Source organism: Puma concolor, chromosome C2, assembly GCF_028749965.1.
Source record: "Puma concolor isolate L17-30 chromosome C2, mPumCon1.1.hap2, whole genome shotgun sequence".
Classification (NCBI taxonomy): Eukaryota; Metazoa; Chordata; class Mammalia; order Carnivora; family Felidae; genus Puma; species Puma concolor.
Window position 1 is genome coordinate 94401022 of NC_141675.1, and position 21011 is coordinate 94422032.

Below are 21011 nucleotides of genomic sequence, written 5' to 3' on the forward strand. Positions count from 1 at the left end.
TTTCCTTATGAAATAAGAATTAAGCAGGTGAGGGGCATCTGGGTGGTTCAGTCAGTAGAGCGTCAGCTCTTGGTTTTGGCTCAGGTTACAATCTCACAGTTTGTGGGATCAAGCCCCACATTGGGCTCTGCACTGACAGAGCAGAGCCTACTTGGGATTCTCTCTCTCTCTCTGCCCCTCCCCTGCTTGTGATCTCTCATGCTCTCTTTCTCAAAAAAAAAAAAAAAAAAAAAAAATTAAGTAGGTGATATGCCAGTGTGGCACCTCTTTGTTTCTATTGCTCTGCCAGCTCCAACATGCTTCTTCCAAATCATAGTCCAAGATAGCTACTCTGACTCCTGTCAGCACATATGGCCAGCAGGAAGGAGGAAAGGAGAAAGACAGCTCTTTCCTTTAAGGGCATGGCTTGGAAGTTATATATATCACTTCGTTCACATCCCTTGGCTATAAGTAGTTTTTGCAAGGGAGGCATGGAAATAAACCTGTAGTTAGCTAGGAGTCAGTGCCCACTTAAATTTGACTATGATGGCAGAAGAGACAACTAGTAATCTCTGCTATCCCCTTTGCCTCTCACAGCACAATAAAAAGTAAGATCCAGGAGAGCAGGAACCTTGTCTGTCATTCTTCAGCAGTGTATCGTCAGTATCAAGAAGAGTACTTGGAGCACATTGTGGGTGCCCAGAACATATTTACTGACTGAATTAAGAAATTCAGCTTTTGAAGAAGGACTGTGGAAAGCTATTGACCTTTTGACCATCAAGATGAAAATACATCCCAGTTTTGTTTGTTGCTAATGATTTTTCATTTTGCTTATTATTTATATAGGCTTAGAATTAGAAGGAACCATATGCAACATCTAGATAATGCTGTCATTTCTTAGGAAGAAGAGATCAAATAGAGGACACGTTGTTAAAATCAAGTTAAAGAGAAAGACCAAAGTGAATATAATTGATATATCAGCCAGGAGGCAGTTTAGGTTAGTAGATGCCCAATTAGATTAACATAAGCTTGCATAGAGAGACCAAAAATATTAACTCCTGAATGCTAAGAGTTCCGTCTCATCCATTACATTTGACACTTACTATAAATATGGCATTTTATTTATTTTTTTTTTTTTTTATTTTTTTTATTAAATTTTTTTTTTTTTCAACGTTTATTTATTTTTGGGACAGAGAGAGACAGAGCATGAACGGGGGAGGGGCAGAGAGAGAGGGAGACACAGAATCGGAAACAGGCTCCAGGCTCTGAGCCATCAGCCCAGAGCCTGACGCGGGGCTCGAACTCAGGGACCGCGAGATCGTGACCTGGCTGAAGTCGGACGCCCAACCGACTGCACCACCCAGGCGCCCCTAAATATGGCATTTTAAATAAGTTATTCTTGCTATAATTCTGCAAGTTATCACTTTTTAACTCAAAGCTGTAGTCTTTTCCTTTCAACACCGTAAACTTTCAAAGAAAGGAGAGGAATACATTCCAGATAGTTTAAAATAGTGTTTGTAAAGTTAAAGCAGTTTTTCATGAAAGGAGAAATAGAAGGTAGGTAGTCTCTTCAAGAGCTTTTAAATTCTTGTGGTCTGTATATGTAAGGTGATGTAAGGAAGATCTTTTGAGGGGGCAAACATTTTGGTGTAATATTTGCAGCCAGATACACATATTTCTTTCTGATGCAGTGATTTGTTTCTCTTAACAGAATTTTCATCTCATTGATTACCACCTGGCAGCATTCATCACAGTGATGCTTGCAAGGAGGCTTGTATGGGCCCTCATCTCAGAGGTAACAGCTCTATAACACTGTATTTTATCACTTGGAGCTAGATTAGTTATTAAGATGGATTCAAGCTGAATATGTGACGTGTCCAAATATAATTGACTACAATTACAAATTAATTTCTTTACTTCCACATGAGTTGTGCTAGTTATTTTTAGAAGGTTTTCCTACAATATGTTTAAAATTCAGTGTCCTGTGTTCAAGAGAACGGTTATAAATCTCATTTGTTTGATAGGAGCTTATTTATAGTTTCCAGCTTCTTCAATATAACCTTTCTTATTTTAGTAGTTATAGTAAAAATAGGATGAATTTTAAATAACTATTGATACGAAGAGTTATATATAAATGAACAGTTAGCATCTAAAACTTTGTTTTAGGTAACATTTACTTGAAGTTATATACCATTTGTGGAGTTGCTAGCAAGAGATACTTGTTTGAGTTTATTAAAACTTGGAATTTTAAAATGACAACATCCCAATTTGCATAAGACTAATATTAAAGATTAGAATCTTAATGGACAATAGAAGAAAGACTTGGGACGTTAATGTCTTTTTTAAATTACATGTTGTTGATATAAATGGCCATTGGTAATTATTCTTTAATATATTTGTAAACTCCAGTGAAGGAGGTAAAATGTGTTCTCTTAAGATTTTGTTATCTTATGCCCTATAAATGATTATGAAAACAAAAACAAAAAATCTTAGCTGAAGTGACTAAGAATTTTAATTTTGGAGTTTATAATTTAATGTATAGTTTTAAGTAAATAGTTACTATAATTACAGATAACTGAGAGTCAACTTTTTCCTTCCAAAACATGCATGTTTTGTCTTTGTGTCTATAAGCTCTAATTTTCAGGAACCTTATTTCTTGTGAGCACAGAGTAAGTGCAGATGTTAAGTCATAACCTGAAAGGCATTTGAAATTAACCGAAAGTAGGATTCCCTGTTTTTTCACAGCGGGAAAGCCTGTCTAAAACCTTTTCTCCCAGGTTCATTATTTAGATTATGAAAATAGATGCTTGCCTTTGGATATATTAAAATCTGTTCTTTCTTTAGAGGAACTCAGTGGAGTTTTATGCTTTTATCTGTGAAAACTGGCAGGATTTTGTTTCATCTCTTCAATTACTTAGAAATGGTACTTGTTTATGCCAAATTAGTATGTCCAGCTAATGTGTAAATTCCTTCATGACTGAGGTTTCTACCTTGGAGCTCCAAGGGCTATAACTTGACCTACTCTGTTGTTTCTTTTGCTAATGGCTTAACAGTAGCTTAACAATTTTTGCATGATCTTAGTTGGAAAGTATTTAGCTGTTTTCTAAAGAAACCTGCAATTCTTACAGAGATCAAAATACTTAAATTTAAAAAGATTTCTGGTCAAAGACTTAAATCTGTAAGTTAAAGTCCATGAGAAAGAATTAAAGAATGTTTAAATAGTTGTGGGATATGTACATAATGGAATAGCACACAGCCATTAAAAAGATGAAAATGTACTGACCACTAAGATATTAAGTGAAAAAAACAAAGTACAGAACAGTGTTTAAAATAAGGCAGGTGGAAGGAACAAAATACACCTGCTTATATATGAATAAATTATCTGTAGAAGGACATACAAACTAATAATGGACTGCCTAGTTACGTCTGGGAACAAGACCATTAGGAGGGAAATTTCACTATAAACACTATTACACATTTTGTATTTTGAGCACTGACTATATTACCTATTCAGAAATTAAAAATAAGAGCTGTATAGTGATTCTTTTCCTTAAAAAAAGCTAAATTAGATAAGAACCATCATCATCTCTCCTTCCTTCCATTAAAATGTTTACATTCTTTTTTCTTTTCTTTTTTTTTGCTTAAATCAGAAAGTATCCCTACCTTGAGAAAGACCATTTTTAAGGAGAGGCTGGAGGTAATTAATTCAGAAAGCTAAATACTATTCTCGGAGGAATACCTCCCAACTAGATAAGACTGTTCATTCACCTCCAGGCCAATTCTACTTCTCTATTTGCTCCACAAGACCAAAAGTTATTCAGCTATTCTTCTACCAACCTGAGGCAACTCCCTTTTTAAAAAATTATTTTTCTAAATAGGAAAGTAGCATATTTTACTGAAAAAAATTGGAAAACACTAAAATATAAAGCAGGAAAAAATGGTAACTTACAACCTCATTATTGAAAAGACCATATTTTCGTATATTTCCTAATCTTTATTTGTATATATACTGTACTTCTCAATTAACATAATATTAGGAATATTTTTCTACTCTTTACCTGGCTTGTTTTTGCTTATTCTTTAGATCTCAGCTGAAATATCACTTCCTCAGAAAGCTTTCCCAATGATTAGGGGTCTCTTGTTATTTGCTCTCCTTAACAGCCTACTCTTTTCCTGTAGCACTTATACCACAATTATAAAAATAATTATTTTGTGTAAATATTAATTGTTTTTTTTATTTTGGCAGCCTCATAAAGACAGAAGTCTTATTTGTCTTGGTTATTACTGTGTCCCTAGGGCCTGATACAGTATCTGTCATACATAACATAGTGGTTAAGAGCTTGGACTTTGGAATAAGGCAAAAATGATAAATACATCCAAGCTCTGCTACTCTGGTGACATTGCTCAGAAACAGCCTTTAAATTTTGAAAATGGAGGCAATGGCATAATTCCAGCAGCTTTGATACGTGAGGTACATTGGCATGAGGTATATATCAGGGTAGTAATACACAATTATTTGCCCTGCTGTGACTGAGAACAGTTTGAACCTTCTCCATAGTTTGAGGCTTAGGGTATTAATTACCTGCTTCTTTGCATTTATAAGTAACTATATAAATATTATATATTGCATGTATATTATATATGCTATGTAGTATGTTGGGTAAACTAAGAAACGGATATATGAAGGACCTGAAAGTCTCTTTATTCCCTCCCATTGCTATTGACCCCACATAATTTTTTTCTTCTTTCTGTATTCTGACACTGCTGTTTTGAGGTGGTAGGAATCTACCATTTTCCCCTGCATTTTGCTCATTCTCTTCTTACTAGTTCATTGTAAAAGAAAATAACATTGTAAAACTTCATGTTTAGATAAGTATGCTTCTTACTGTATTTAATCAGTTTTTAAAATGTGAGATTAAGAACAAATATTTGAATAGCTGTGATATAAAGAAGTGGAAGTGATTGTACATTATTTCCATGTTTGCAAAAGTCAAAAAAGAAAGTTTTATTTACATAGGGATTTGTCAGAGAAGGTCTGATTATTTTCTGAATCTTCAGTAATTTATTACACATTAATTCATTAAATAGATTGGGGGGAAGATTGCAAGAAAAATGGAAGTGTTGTTACTCCTGTTGAGGTCATCGCAGTTTAATCTGAAGTCAGATAAATTAATGGTTCAATATCTTTATGTACATAAAAATCACCTGGTAGATTATTAAAATACAGGTTCCTTCACTTACAGCTTTGTTCTCTATCTGTAAGGAAAGGCAGTAGGAATTTGCAAGTTCAGTAAGTAGCCCAAGTAACTCTGATGAATGTGGCTCTCATACTTTGAGAAGCCCTAATGTAAACAAATTAGACAATGTCATAAGAACTTAAAGAACCAAGAAATTTCCTGGAGAGGTCTGAATCTTTAAAAATGAGGAAGGTAAGTGGGATGAGACAGTTTTTCTCCCGCCACCACCCCCCCTTTTTTTGGTCACAGATTTCCACTAAATCTACTAATTTCCTTACTTGAGTCATATTGCTTTTGAATAAGGCCGTTTATAAAATGTTCCTTTTGGTGGTTCCAAACTTCCAGGCCACTAAGGCGGGTGCGGCATCTATGATTCACTACATGGTTCTGATATCAGCTCGTTTGGTGCTACTTACTTTATGTGGATGGGTACTTTGTTGGACCCTCGTCAATCTCTTCCGAAGCCATTCAGTGCTCAATCTCCTTTTCCTTGGCTACCCGTGAGTACTCCAGTTTTACCATTGTATTAGTAAGTTTTTAAAGAAATAATTTGGATCAAGCAAACAGTAGTATAAAAGTGAGGAAAAGGAAATTCTTCAAATATAAACCAAAAGTTTAGAAAATTGGAAAGATGAGTGGATAGGGTGACAATCTAATTTATTTTCTACACTAGGACACAATTGGAACAATAGGCTTAAACCAGGACTGTCCCAAGAGACTTGAGAGGTATGCTATTCTACCAGTGGAGAATATTTTAATTGGCTCTCTTCACCAAATAAAGGGACCTGGTACAGCCTGTATTGACACAAATGATGGGTAGTGTTAGTTGAATGGACTGGCTCAACCGGTCTTACTCTTTTGGTCAAAGTACTTTGATATTTGGCTTCATGTAACAAATATGCTATACTCATGCCCTATAGACTTACCTTTTTTGACCAGCATTTTATTATGGAAACTTAAATTTTTTTTTAATGTTTGTTTATTTTTGAGAGAGAGACAGAGCATGAGCTGGGGAGGGGCAGAGAGAGAGGGAGACACAGAATCCAAAGTAGGCTCCAGGCTCTGAGCTGTCAGCACAGAGCCAGATGTGGGGCTCAAACTCACGAACTGCGAGATCATGACCTGAGCTGAAGTCGGACACTTAACTGACTGAACCACCCAGGTGCCCCGTGGAAATTTTAAACACGTGAGATTGAAAGAATTTTTCAGCAAACACCTGTGCAACTGCATCTAAATTTCACCCATTAATGTTTTACTATCATTGCGTAACACATAACTGTCCAACCATTCCTCTGTCCATCTATCAGTCCACCTTATTTTTGATGCATTTCAAAGTTAAGTTGCAGACCTCAGTTCACTTCTTCCAAAATATGTCAGTCTATGCATATCAGTCACTAGAGTTTGATATTTGTTTACAGTTTTTCTTTTGAGGTAAAATTAATACATAAAATTCACAAATCTTGTGTACATTTGCTGAGTTTTGATAAATGCATACACTTACAAGTCAAATCTGTGTCCCAATATAGTACATGACCATTATTCTAGAGGTTCCTTCATGCCTCTTTCCAAACACCACCAACCACTTCCCAGAGGTAATCACTGTTTTAATTTTTTTTCCACCATAGATTAGTTTGCCTGTTCTAGAATTTCGTATAAATGGAATTATACTGGATATACACTTTTGTGTAAAGCTTCTCTCAGCATATTGTTTTTGAGATTTATCCATGTGGTTACATATATCAGTAACACTTCATTGTATGAATATACTACAGTTTGTTTATTCTCCTACTATTGAATATTTGGATTGTTTCCAGTTTGGGGATATTACTAAGAATAAAACTGTTAGGTACATTCTTACACAAGCCTTTTTTGTGAAGAAATGTTTTCATTCTCTTGAGAGAAATATCTAAGAGAGGCCTTGCTAGGCCATAAGGTAGGAGTATGTTTAGTTTTATAAGAATCTACCAGACCTCTTCGCAAAGATGTTGTATCCTTTTACCCCCCACCAATTCTATAAGAATTCTAGTTGCGCCACACGTTTGTCAGCATTTGATGTTTTCTGTTTTTTATTTTTAAAGTTTATTTCTTTATTTTGAGTGAGAGAGAGAGAGCATTCATGTGTGCGTGAGCAGGGGAAGGGCAGAGAGGAAGAGAGAGAATCCCAAGCAGGCTTCATGCTGTCAGCATGGAGCTAGATGCAGGGCTTGATCCCAGTAACCGTGAGATCATGACCTGAGTCAAAGGCAAGAGTTGTACACCCGACCAACTAAGCCACCCAGGCATCCCTGGTGTTTTTAAAATTTTAGCCATTCTGATCAATGTATAGTTGCAACTTATTGTACATGTTGGCTTTTTAAACTGTTTTGCATAGTTTAACTTTTATGCCTTGGGCCAATACTTTCATTGGATGTTAATGGATAGCTGTCATTCTTTGAGCTGTTCTGTGCTAAGTGCTAGGCTAGGTGTTTATAAACATCACCTCATGAAATCATACCATAATTCAGGAGGCAGTGTATTTAGTCCGCCATAACGGATGCAAAGTATTCGGGGCTTTAAAAAGTTAGAAGTTTATTTCTGTACAGTATGTGTGTAAATCATATTGGATAGCTGTGGCAGCTAGCTCCATGGTGTTGGGACCTAAGCTCCTGCTATCTTTTTTACTCCACACTCCCTAGCAGGATAGATTGTAAAGAACTTTGGAAATTTGCAGCTGTATCTGATCTAAAAATTCTATTGCAGTGGAAGAACAGGAGCACAGTGGCTGTTGGCAGACAGCAGGGTTTGCCACAGGTAAAGACAGATTGAGTCTAAAATAAACTTACCCGTGGTCAGACAGTTAGTGAGAAAGACTCTGGCCTTTTTGATTTCAGAGCCCTTGTCTGCACCATTACTCTGTAATCAGTAGTTCTCAAAGTGTGGTTTCCAGAATTAGCATCAGCTGGAAAGTTTTTAGAAATAGAAATTCTCAAAATCTGCCCCAAATCTACTGAAACAGAAACTTCGGAAAGTAGGACCCAGCAATTTGTCTTTTAACAAGCCCTCCAGATGATTCTGATGCTTGCTCAAGTTTGAGAATCATTGTTTTATATAACCATTTATGGTACTGAAGTGTAAGCATGAATTTAACAGTTACATAGCATAAAATCAAGATATAATCAAAGATTGTATGAACAGGGATGATAGGAAGTCTATTGGTATACTATGGTAGGCCTGATTATACTGTTTAATTAAGGCAGTCATCAACTCAGTTTATTAGTATTAACCTTTTTGCCTGTAAAATGAATTTTCTATGTTACAAACATTTTGCATGATTCATATTTCTTATAAGGTATAATATTTTACATCAATTGTTTCTTTATTTCTAGATTAATATTTCAGTTGCTTCAACTGAAATGATTTCGTTATTCTATTTATCAACAACAGCTGGTTGAATCCATTAGAAGGTTTTTTGGTTTTTTTAATTTTTTTTTTTAAAGTTTATTTTTGAGACAGAGCATGAGCAGGGGAGGGACAGAGAGAGAGAAGGAGATACAGAATCTGAAGTAGGCTGCAGGCTCTGAGCTGTCAGCACAGAGCCTGACACGGGGCTCAGACCCAAAAACCAGGAGATCATGACCTGAGCCAAAGTCGGATGGCCAACCGACTGAGCCACTCAGGTGCCCCATTGTTTTTTTTTTTTTTTAATGTTTGTTTATTTTTGAGAGAGAGACAGAGAGAGCACAAGTGGGGAGGGGCAGAGAGAGAGGAAGACACAGAATCCGAAGCATGCTCCAGGCTCTGAGCTGTCAGCACAGAGCCAGATGGGCTCGAACCCACAAACTGTGAGATCATGACCTAAGCCGAAGTCAGATGCTTAACCAACTGAGTCACCCAGGTACCCCTGAATCCATTAGAAGGTTAACCCTATTTGATTTGAAAGGCTAATTATGGATATATCAAGGAATATTTTGGCTAAGTTTAAAAGGATTACCATATCAAAATGGCTAGCAAACTTTTTAGGAATAGAAAGAAGCTTATTAATTTTTTTTTTTTTTTTAATTTTTTTTTTTTTCAACGTTTATTTATTTTTGGGACAGAGAGAGACAGAGCATGAACGGGGGAGGGGCAGAGAGAGAGGGAGACACAGAATCGGAAACAGGCTCCAGGCTCTGAGCCATCAGCCCAGAGCCTGACGCGGGGCTCGAACTCACGGACCGCGAGATCGTGACCTAGCTGAAGTCGGACGCTTAACCGACTGCGCCACCCAGGCGCCCCGAAGCTTATTAATTTTTGAAGGCTCTCCACACTCCTGCAACAGAGTGAAATAAGCGTGTAATTTAAACAGTTTATATTTAAATATATTTACTTTCTTCAATTTTTAAAAGTTGTATAATCTTTTATTTAACTTCAATTTAAAAATTAAGTATGCGAAATATAAAATACTAGATAATGGCAATAATCACATCTTTATTTTCTTGTTTATTCATAGATTAAAAAAGAAAGGGACTCTTTTCTGCCCTTTTTTTTTTTTTTTTTAATATGATTCTCAGCTAGTTTCTCAGTTTAGGGTAAGTTAGTCCAATGACTAACAGTTGTAGCTCTTACATTTATTTTAAATCTATCCAGGGGGATGGGGGAGAGGGGAAAATGGATGATAGGCATTGAGGAGGGCACTTGTTGGGATGAGCACTGGGTGTTGTATGTAAGCAATGAATCACAGGAATCTACCCCTAAAACGAAGAGCACACTGTATGTTAGCCAAGTTGACAATAAATTATATTTAAAAAATAATAATAACATTTTAAAAAAATTAAAAATTAAAAAAAAAAAAAAAAAAGAATCTGTCCACTGCTCCCTGTAACCTCTGCTATTATATTCTAAACCTCCATCTGGTCTTCTGGTAATCCATTCTTGCCCTCCTCCTTTCCATTTTTCACTGTAGCTATAATGATTTTCAAAATGAAAGTTGAATCATGTTACTAACCTTCTTTAAAATTCTTTAATAAATCATTTCCTTTACCCCCTTTACCTTACAGAGAGCCCTCCATAGTCTAAGCTTTTGATGTTACCTTTCTCTCATCCTATGAGTTTCTCTCATTCTACCCTGGATCAGTTATCTATTGCCATATAATGCTGTAACAAACAACTGCAAAACCATGGTAGCATACCACAGTATATATTGATCGTGCATGTGTTGGGGTCATCCGGAAATCTGGAAGCTGTCCTGATCTTAGCTATGTTTAGTCACATTTGTTGGATTGACTGGCTGTCAGTTTAAGTAACTAGGACAACTCAGTTTTGCTCCATGGGTCTCTCATGCTCTGGCAGGCTAGACATGGACACATGAAATTGATCAGATCCATTTTAAGCTTCTGATCACAGCATGTCTACTGACATTCCTTGGGCCAGAACAGATCACATTGTAGAGCCCATTGCGGGTATAGGGCAGGATCACTTCACACACAGAGGGCTATGTGGTGAGACTACAAAGAAGGGTTAAGAAATGGGGCCATCACTGCAGTCTGCCTTGCACCGTAGCCTCTTATCCCATCTTTACATGTGCAGTTTGTTTCGGCAGTATTGAACTTACAGGCTTCTCTGGCCTTCACAGTTTTGCACGTGTGAGTTCTGTTACTTCTGCGTTTATTCCTTCCCACAGGGCATATACACACCTTCTTACTTAGTAAGAAGTTGTTAACCATCTTCTTACTTAGTAACAAGCTCATTTTTTTTCCCACTGTAGAAAACTATGAACAGGTGAATTTGTTAATTTTTTATAAAATACATAACTAAATAGGATATCTTTTTATGTGCTATTTTCCATATCTGAACTTATGCCAGCAAATTGAGTATTTTATTTACAATGCGTAAGTCACAATGTGGACGTTACTTAATAAAGACTGGGGAAAGAATTTTTTTAAGTTTTAAAGAGCCAAGGGTGAAATAACTATAAGAAGTTATGAAAAGTCTCAAAATATTCAGGCCTTTAATCAAGTTACTCTACTTGTAGAGATTTATTTATTGTATTTATAGAATTTTTTTTCATTAATTCATTAGATACTTACTGAGTTCCTAGTATATTTCAGTCACTTTTCTACACATCAAGGATATAGTAGTGAATTAAGCAGACCAAAATCGCCGGTTCACGGAACTTATATTGTAGTGAGGGAGATAGACCAAGAGAAAAAATAACAAATAAAAAACCTAATACACATGTAAAATAGATGGAGTAGAAAGATCTGTGAAGAAAAATAACCAGGCAAGGGGACCTAGGAGTGCCTGTAGGATCAAGATGGGTAATATAGTCAGGAGGCAGGGAGCCCCTCACTAAGAAGGGGAAGTTTGAGGGGTGCCTGGGTGGCTCAGTCAGTTAAGTGTCTGACTTTGGCTCAGGTCATGATCTCATGGTTCATGAGTTCGAGCCCCACATCGGGCTCTGTGCTGACAGCTCAGAGCCTGGAGTCCGCTTGAAATTCTGTCTGCCTCTCTCTCTCTGCCCCTCTTCTGCTCGCACTCTGTCTCTCTCGCGCGCGCTCTCTCTCTCTCTCAAAAATAAATAAACATTTAAAAAAAACGGGGGTAGTTTGAAGTGAACAGTCTGCAATTTGGCACCTGGGTGGCTCAGTCGGTTGAGCATCTGACTTCAGCTCAGGTCATGATCTCATGGTTTTTGAGTTCGAGCCCCACATCAGGCTCTGTGCTGATAGCTCAGAGCTTGGAGTGTGCTTCAGTTTCTGTGTCTCCCTCTCTCTCTGCCCCTCTCCCACTCTCGTGCTCGCTCGCTCTCTCTCAAAAATAAATAAACATTAAAAAAAGAAAAAAAAATTACCAGAGGTACACAAAGATCATGTAGGAAAGTGCTTATCCATATATTGATATTTATGGTAATGCAAAATAAGAAACAGCCTAAGTTTCCAACAAGAAATAGGTAAATTATGGTACATCTGTATGAGAACACTATAGTTATCTTTAAAAATTGTTGTAGAAAAAATATTAATTACATGGAAAAATGCTCAAAATATACACTCACACATAATCACCCACTCAGTTAAAACAAGATACAGGGGCATCTAGGTGGCTAAGTCACTCAATCACTAAATCTGATTTCGGCTCAGGTAATTTCTTTTCATGGTTCATGTGTTCAAGCCCTGCATTGGCGTGGAGCCTGCTTGGGATTCTTTCTCTCGCCCTTTCTCTCTCTGCCCCTCCCCTGCTCACATGCTAATAAATAAATAAACTTAAAAATATATATATACAAAAGTTTTTGCTGTATGAGGCTTAACATATAAAAAAAAGCAAGCATGAAGTCTGTGCACCCAGTTGTAAAAATTATAAAACCGATTATTTTTTAGGTGTTTTGTATTTTGTCGTGATTTTCTGTAGTCTTCTGTTATTCTACAATGAATGTATATTGCCTTTATGGGAAGAAATTAAAGGACTTCCCCAGTAATGAATTTACCACAGCAAAGTCCCTGTTACATTCACACTGGTGAATCATGACTATTTTACTAACATAGTTATCAGATTTGATCTTAGGGGCATCTGTGGTCCTTTTTTCATATTTACCTTTTTCTACAGGTTTGGTGTTTATGTTCCTCTCTGCTGTTTCCACCAAGATAGTAGAGCTCATCTTCTTCTCACAGACTATAACTACATGGTTCAGCACCAGGCGGTAGAAGAGAGTGCCTCAACTGTGGGTGGCTTGGCCAAATCCAAAGACTTTCTCTCCTTATTGCTGGAGTCTCTAAAAGAACAGTTTAATAATGCCACGCCCATCCCCACCCACAGCTGCCCCCTATCTCCAGACCTCATTCGCAATGAAGTAGAGTGTCTGAAAGCCGATTTCAACCACAGAATCAAGGAAGTTCTCTTCAACTCCCTCTTCAGTGCCTACTATGTCGCATTTCTACCCCTGTGTTTTGTGAAGGTAAGTGGTTACTTTTGTATGCCTCCTGGATTTGTGTGTGAATGACATAAACTGGGTATTTCTTATTTAATCCCCCTTTTCTCTGTCTCCCCTTTGGCAGCCTGGATTGGTGGAGTTCGGCTGCATCTGGAGTGCACTAATACCGCTCCTGGTTGGCGGATAGGTATTTCCATATATGTGATGCACCCGTGGTGGTCCCCTCTTTTTTTCTTTCTTTTTTAAAGTGGTTTTTTTTTTTTTTTTTTTTTTTTCAGTTCCTGGGGAGAATAAAACTTGTGTTTATAATAGAATCAGTATGTAGTAGTTTAAGAGGACTGAGGTTTCAGCCTATTGTAGTTGATCTTAACATGGTTAATCAGGAGTTTCCTTGAACTTAATCTAACCTTTATCTAAACTTCAATTTACTTCAGTAGAAAAGAAAAATGGTCTGGATGTCACTTGGGCCCAAAATCTTTTGGGACATTTTAGTGCCCTTTCTTTACCCTTTGAGAAGCACATCTGCAGCCGGATGGTCATTCACAGAGAGCACTCACCTCTTCTAGAAAGAAAGCACTTAAAATATAATTGCCTCTCCCTCCCAACCCTAATTCATACAGCCAGAAAGTCAGGTTGAAGGATTTTGGAGGACTCTGCTCTTGAACTTTCTGCACGGACAGCAGGACAACCAATGCATGTGTGACTCAGTGTGGCATTTGTCTGCAGGGCGTATGTACACGCACCCATCCTTACCTTCTTGCTTACCAGTGCATGGATCATTTCTCCCTCTTCTGATCTCTTCCAGAGTACCCAGTACTATGACATGCGCTGGTCATGTGAGCACCTCATTATGGTGTGGATCAATGCTTTTGTCATGCTCACCACACAACTTCTGCCATCCAAATACTGTGATTTGCTACATAAATCAGCTGCTCACCTGGGCAAGTGGCAGAAGCTCGAACATGGGTCCTACAGCAATGCTCCACAGCACATGTGAGTAGCCTGAGGGTAAAGCCATATCACACCTTTCTACATGCTGCTGATCATGTTTACTTGCTTTGTGTGTCATTCTTGTTCTTGGCTTTGAACATTTGAGGTTTTTTTTGTTTGTTTGTCTGTCAACATGGATGCTTGTCATCACTCTAAACTGAACACAGGGGACATTAACTCATTCCCACCACCACCCCCCCAGACCCTCCTTAAATGCCTCCTACCTTTCAACTGCCCAGTCACTCTAGAGTTTGTAATTTGTTCCCAAGCTGTAATATTGGAGTTTTCTTTCAGTCTTAACCCTTTGCCCAAATTCACAGAGTCATGATATATTTTTAATTCTCTTTGGAAGACTGTAAGATTCATCTTCTCATCTTCATTGCCACAGCTAAATAGCTGCTAGCTAATCATCTCACACACCGGCAGCTAAAATTTGCTTCTCTCATCTTTTCTTCCTAATAAATGCAAATTTGTTCTAGTAATTTTCCTTGCTTCCTTTTTTTGTTATTTTTTCCCCCTAAACTCACTAATGAATGTCTCTCTGCTTTTCCCATATTTAAATGAAAACTGTCCCTAGTTGAGTTCTCTGTAAGCATTTCTCTCATTGTGTTCCCTTATCAGTCATTTCTCTGCATGGTCCCTGTGATCCAAAATGCCTAACTTTGGAACCCTTTGGTTCTCTCACTTCTGAGCCCTCACCATACCTTCCTCTCAGACCTGGACCATCTTCATCTTCTTCCCTTTTATAATTGGAACATTTCACAAATTTCATCATCTAGAAATTCTTTCCTAATTAAGTGGGACAGATTGAGGGGACCTTCCCTTCCCCTCTCCCCCTCAGAGTCCTCCCTTCAATTATCTGCCTTGATGTCTGATACAGATTAGCACAGGCCTTCAAGCCCAGGAACTGAAAGAGATTGGGCCAGGCTGAAAAGAAACCCGACTGTGGGCAAAGGACAGATTTCAATAAAAATTGAAAATACAATCCACAGTACTAGTACTGTACATCTTCAGGCTCCTGATGGCACATGGCCATGAGGTGTATCATCACTTTAATGCTGGTAAGTGTGAGTAAGGCTGATGGAACATTTTCTGAACTGGGAAAGCTTCAGGGTGCTAGACGTTTTTTTTGTTTTTTAACATATCTAAAATGCTGTCCCAGTTCTTACCCTAGGAAACTAACATTTCCAAAATCAGCAAGAGATGAATTAACTTAGATTTTTTAAAAAGCTTAACCTGAAGATCCCCATCCCCACCCCAACTCCATTACATTGGTGCTGGAAAGAATGAAGCTTCTTCCATAACTTCTTTTTCCTAGAGAAACTTCTATAAAAATAAACCAAGAAAGTGGTAAAAAGAAAAGTCTGTGTGTCAGTACCTTGTGTGTCTCTGTGTTCTGTATAGCTTCACACATATATGAGGCATTTGAAGTATGTGACAAATAAACTGATATTCTATAGCTTTTGGGGATGTAATTCTGCAGTAAATGTCATGCTAATTCGACAGTATGTTCATTTTCCACTACTCTTACTACCATCCGCTCTCTCTTCTTGTTGGTTCTCTCCAGCATTTCCATCCATAGATTTTGCTCACTTGGGATTGAGATGACCATCCACCTGCTTACATTCGATTTTCTGGCTCATAGATGCCTTACACATTTATTTTGGCTCATTCTCCTAAGCCTCTTAAGTCCCTTGACACTGAGTTAACTGTATCACTTGGTAACATCTCTACTCTATAGCAGTGAAGTTATGATAACAAATACTTTCTACTCTTTCCAGTTTGACTGTGCAATTACTGTATTCTCAGAATTCAGGCAGATGAAGCCTTGAATACTTAATCCCTTCCATAGAAATGTAGTTGCCCTTGCCAGACACTGTCTTAGCTGTTATTGCCAATATGCTAACATTGCATTTCTTTCTCCCTTAGTTGGTCAGAAAATACAATATGGCCTCAAGGGGTGCTGGTGCGACACAGCAGATGTTTATATAGAGCCATGGGGCCTTACAACGTGGCAGTGCCTTCAGACGTATCCCATGCCCGCTTTTATGCAAGTACCACTTATTTCTTTTCAAACGTAAACTTAGTGGTAAGCATTAGGAGGCCTCTCTGTGCGTAAGCACCTAGCACAGTGTGTAGCACATACGGAAGTTAATACATGGTAATTATCACTACTAGTATAATAGTCCCTGTCTTTTGGAAGTGTATTCTGAAAGGCAGTTTTAAGGTCAAATACCATTATCCCAGCTTCAGCAGCTTGAAGTTACACTGGAATTTGTTGAGTCTAGTATTACTTGAAACAAGTAGGCAATTATTTAAGACTTCCTTGTTTCATCTTACAATATTTATTTGTAATAGTTTGGTTTAGTGGTATCTTTATTATATTGTATTGTGTATCCTTAAGTGACATTTGATGTAGTAATGTAATGTTTTTGTTTTGTTTTTTGTATTTGTCATACATATCACCTCCTTAAAGTACCTTGACTTCCCTTATCAAAGTAAGATAAATGCCATGATCTCTGGCCTTTTACTTTTTCTGGATTAAAAGGGGAAAAGGGGGGCGCCTGGGTGGCTCAGTCGGTTGAGCTTCCGACTTCGGCTCAGGTCACGATCTCGCGGTCCGTGAGTTCGAGCCCCGCGTCGGGCTCTGTGCTGACAGCTCAGAGCCTGGAGCCTGCTTCCGATCCTGTGTCTCCCGCTCTCTCTGACCCTCCCCCATTCATGCTCTGTCTCTCTCTGTCTCAAAAATAAATAAACATTAAAAAAAAAATTAAAAAAAAATAAAATAAAAGGGGAAAAGGTTTATAAGTTAAAAAGGAAGAAGCAGTAGACATCCACTAGACATCTAGCTAGACATCCCAGCTTCTGTCCCATTTGAATTTATACCTTGGATTATGTTCTATTTGATCTTTTTTTTTTTTTTTTTTTAAATTTTTTTTTCAACGTTTTATTTATTTTTGGGACAGAGAGAGACAGAGCATGAACGGGGGAGGGGCAGAGAGAGAGGGAGACACAGAATCGGAAACAGGCTCCAGGCTCTGAGCCATCAGCCCAGAGCCCGACGCGGGGCTCGAACTCACGGACCGCGAGATCGTGACCTGGCTGAAGTCGGACGCTTAACCGACTGCGCCACCCAGGCGCCCCATATTTGATCTTTTCAGTGTCCAAGAAATTCTGACTCTAGGAGGCAACAGTAATAACTTATAAGAGAAAAGCCAGCTGATCAGTGGCAGTGGGAAAAAGAAGGTGCATACAGAGGACTGTTTCATACAGAGGACTGTTCATAGTGCAGGGCATTGCCTTTGAATGAAGATTATATTCTAAGAAAGAATTGGAGACCTTTTTGGGGGATACTTGAATCTCTTCCTCCCTCCCAGTTCGGTGGGAGTGTACATGGGCTTTCTGGTTCAGTAGGCGTTCGCTACTAAGGCCTTTCAGTTAAATACTGGGAACTCTATATCAGGGCTGGATGCTTGTAAATACCATTGTGGAAGGTGGGGCTGGGTGGGGGCTGGGAGGAGCACGGAGAAGGTGAAAGGCCCTTGAATGAGGAAACTACCAGCAACTCCTTCTAGACTCCTATGGGGTTGCCTTAAGATGGAAGAGTAGACTTAAGTCACAGCTGCATAATCATTTGGTTTCTACACAGAATAGTTAATTCAGTCAGCTGACTTCCACAGGCCATTAATGACTTCTGTTGGCCTGGGCAGTCCCCTTGAAACCTATAATGACCAGGTATTCTACTGGAGTTTTCTGCTTGAAAAATATGTGTTTTCCTTGCTAGTGTGTTGAACAGCTGAAGAATTGGGCAAAATCCAAAGAATAAGGATTAGAGAAGTTAACTTATTACCTGACTTTGCATGACCAAACTGGTAAATCAGTACTTCTCAAAGCGGTCCTTGAGCCACTTGCATGTAAATCACCTGGCCCACTCCTTAAAGTGATTCAGGACCCCTACCCCAGACTTCTGAATCAGAGTCTCTGAAGGATTCCAGGAGTTTGCAGCATTTACAGATTTCGAAATGATTCTTAGGAACACTGAAGTTTGAGAACGCTCATTTAAAATATGCCTACTACCTGTAACTGTTAGAATTTAAAGCCTTTCCTCACCATTCTACTCATTCAGTTTATAGCTTAGTGGCACATTTAATTTTAATTGCTAGAATTGCCACAGAAACTCCAATTGCCTGGGTCCTTTTAGAGCCATTTTTGTACATTCTATTACTAAATATCATATACTAGAACCCAGGGTAAACAGTTTCTTTCTCCCAAAGAAGGACCCTAAGAACCTGGCTACCTTTCATGATAATTAGGCTTTATTCTCAGATTTGTGCCTTGAGGTCCAAATTAGTTTATTTAGATATGATATACCACCATTGCTACAATTTGCACCCTATGACCTCTATCTTTCTATTCATAATGCGTTTTTATTAGTAAACCAGGATTTAGCCACTTAAAAAATTTGGTAGAGGGGCGCCTGGGTGGCTCAGTCGGTTAGGCGTCCGACTTCAGCTCAGGTCACGATATCGCGGTCTGTGAGTTCGAGCCCTGCGTTGGGTTCTGTGCTGACTGCTCAGAGCCTGGAGCCTGTTTCGGATTCTGTGTCTCCCTGTCTCTCTGACCCTCCCCCGTTCATGCTCTGTCTCTCTCTGTCTCACAGTAAATAAACGTTAAAAAAAATTAAAATAAAAAAATAAAAAAAAATAAAAAATTTGGTAGAAGTGAATACAGCAGCCCTGTTTTTAGCCAAATTCTAATTCTGACTGAATTTTCCTTCTTTCCTCATCGTCCTGTATGTGCACCCTATTTCTCAATATCCAGAAAAAAAAGTCCAGCAGAAATATATGGTGTAGAGGATTTGAGTCAGTGATGATGGTGGGTACACAGTTTAAGGGAAAATTAAGAAATTACTGTATTGATATTTCGGCTTGTAAGACCTCCCCTCTCCCCAGACTTGTCTAGCGTAGGTGTTTATGTCTCAGACCAGCCCACAACTAACAATGATTTTTACATTTTTAAATGGTTTACATTTTAAACGGTTGTAAACACCGATATAATATCTTCGATTTTTGCCTCTTGACTTGCAAAGTCTAAAATATTTCCCATTCGGTCCTTTATCCAGCCCCTGTCTTAGATAAATATACTTTGGATTATCTCAAATAGAATATATACCCAAGATATAATTTAAGAAAAATGTTTAGAGGCAGAGTTCTTTTGGGTATAATCCTTTTTCATGTCTCAGGGCATTGAAATAAAACTTATTTCATTATTCCTTGAGCAAAATGGGAAAGGTTTGGGTCTCTACAGCAAGAAATAGCCTGGTTGATGTTCAGTAAGCAGATCTATATATTATTGCACATAGGAACCTGTAAATATGAAATTATCTTAGGAGAAAATGTGAGAAGACTACAGTATTTTTCTGTGAAATAACGTTTTGTTTTTTAATGTCTTTACAGTTCCTATTTCATCGTCCATTAAGGCTGTTAAATCTGCTTATCCTTATTGAGGGCAGTGTCGTCTTCTACCAGCTCTATTCCTTGCTGCGGTCAGAGAAGTGGAACCACACACTTTCCATGGCTCTCATCCTCTTCTGCAACTACTATGTTTTATTTAAGCTTCTCCGGGACAGAATAGTATTAGGCAGGGCATACTCCTACCCACTCAACAGTTATGAACTCAAGGCAAATTAAGCTGCCTCTCAACAATGAGGGAGAACTCAGATAAAAATATTTTCATACGTTCTATTTTTTTCTTGCGATTTTTATAAATATTTAAGATATTTTATATTTTGTATACTATTATGTTTTGAAAGGTGGGAAGGGTAAGGGATATTAAATGTATCCATAAACAAGGTGATGTGATCTTTCATGTGTTAGTACATTTGAATAATACACAGGACGAGAGGTGTGCCTCTGCAGTAAAGAGATTGATTTGTTTGTGTGGCTCTGGAATAACTCATTCATTTATGAACACATCTCATATATCACTTGACACCATACCTTTGGTGTGTCTACGCTGCTTCCAGTCCGAATTATCTTTAGTCCTCAGTTGGCCCGACTGCTACAGAAAGGGAAGTCAGTGGAGTCGCCTGACAGCACCCAGTCTCTTTCTCTTTGGCTGGCTAACTGTATTGGAGTACATGGAATAAAGATTGGGTTATAGTCCTGGGTGGGGTTCTCTTTGTTGCCTACTGGGAGGAAGCATTTCTGAGATAGGAACTCAGCATTTTGTTCTGTTCAATGACATTTAAAAATACTTACAGATAAGCTACTATCCTGAAACTCAGGATTTTGCGGTCATTTTCCCTGTTCTTTCACTTCTTTTGCCTCTTAGATTTTCCTTTTATTATTAGCTATTTGCAATAATATTTTTTAAGACAGTCTTTAGAACGAAAGACCATATCATGAAGGAGATGGTGTATGGCTGGACCAGTGGGAGAAGATGAGTGTAAAGCCATGTGGGCTGGCATATAGGCAGGCTGAAGATACCAAGTAACTGGAAGAATGGGCAAGTTCTCAGCTAAACAATCTTGGATGCAGTCCGGACAGCAGCCCACAGCATGTTTGGAGTTATAAGCAGAAGTGAAATAGAAGAAGTTACCTCTTTGTCCTCAGATGATTCGATCTATGCCTAAAATGTGTTTTTAATTTCAAATTCCAGAACCTCTATGTTTGTGAGCATTAACCTTTTTTGGTCCATGTCCATATTCTCAAGAGGTGAACTACTTAGTCAATTGATGTCACTAGTCATCTAAACTTCTGAGGCCTTGTCTTGAGAGCCTGAAATGTATTCTCATATGTTTTCTGTGCTTTGGCTTTTTTACACTGTGAAGTTTTTGGTGAAACACAATATGACCTATGAAGTAAAAAGACCAATCATGTAATTCATAAACTGGCTCTGAAAACAATTCTTGCAGAAGAGTT

At 38.2% G+C, this 21011-nt stretch overlaps 1 protein-coding gene across 1 annotated transcript in view; it reads left to right on the forward strand.

Annotated features, from left to right (window-relative positions):
• TMEM39A (transmembrane protein 39A) overlaps positions 1-20024 on the forward strand; it is a 31599-nt gene extending 11575 nt beyond the window's left edge. The window contains exons 4-9 of the mRNA XM_025913375.2: positions 1691-1774; positions 5562-5716; positions 12774-13122; positions 13904-14091; positions 16018-16138; positions 19545-20024. Of these exons, the coding sequence (XP_025769160.1) occupies positions 1691-1774; positions 5562-5716; positions 12774-13122; positions 13904-14091; positions 16018-16138; positions 19545-19778 (1131 nt within the window). The 3' untranslated portion in view covers positions 19779-20024. The remainder of the gene's footprint in view (positions 1-1690; positions 1775-5561; positions 5717-12773; positions 13123-13903; positions 14092-16017; positions 16139-19544) is intronic.
• Positions 20025-21011: the final 987 nt, after the last annotated feature.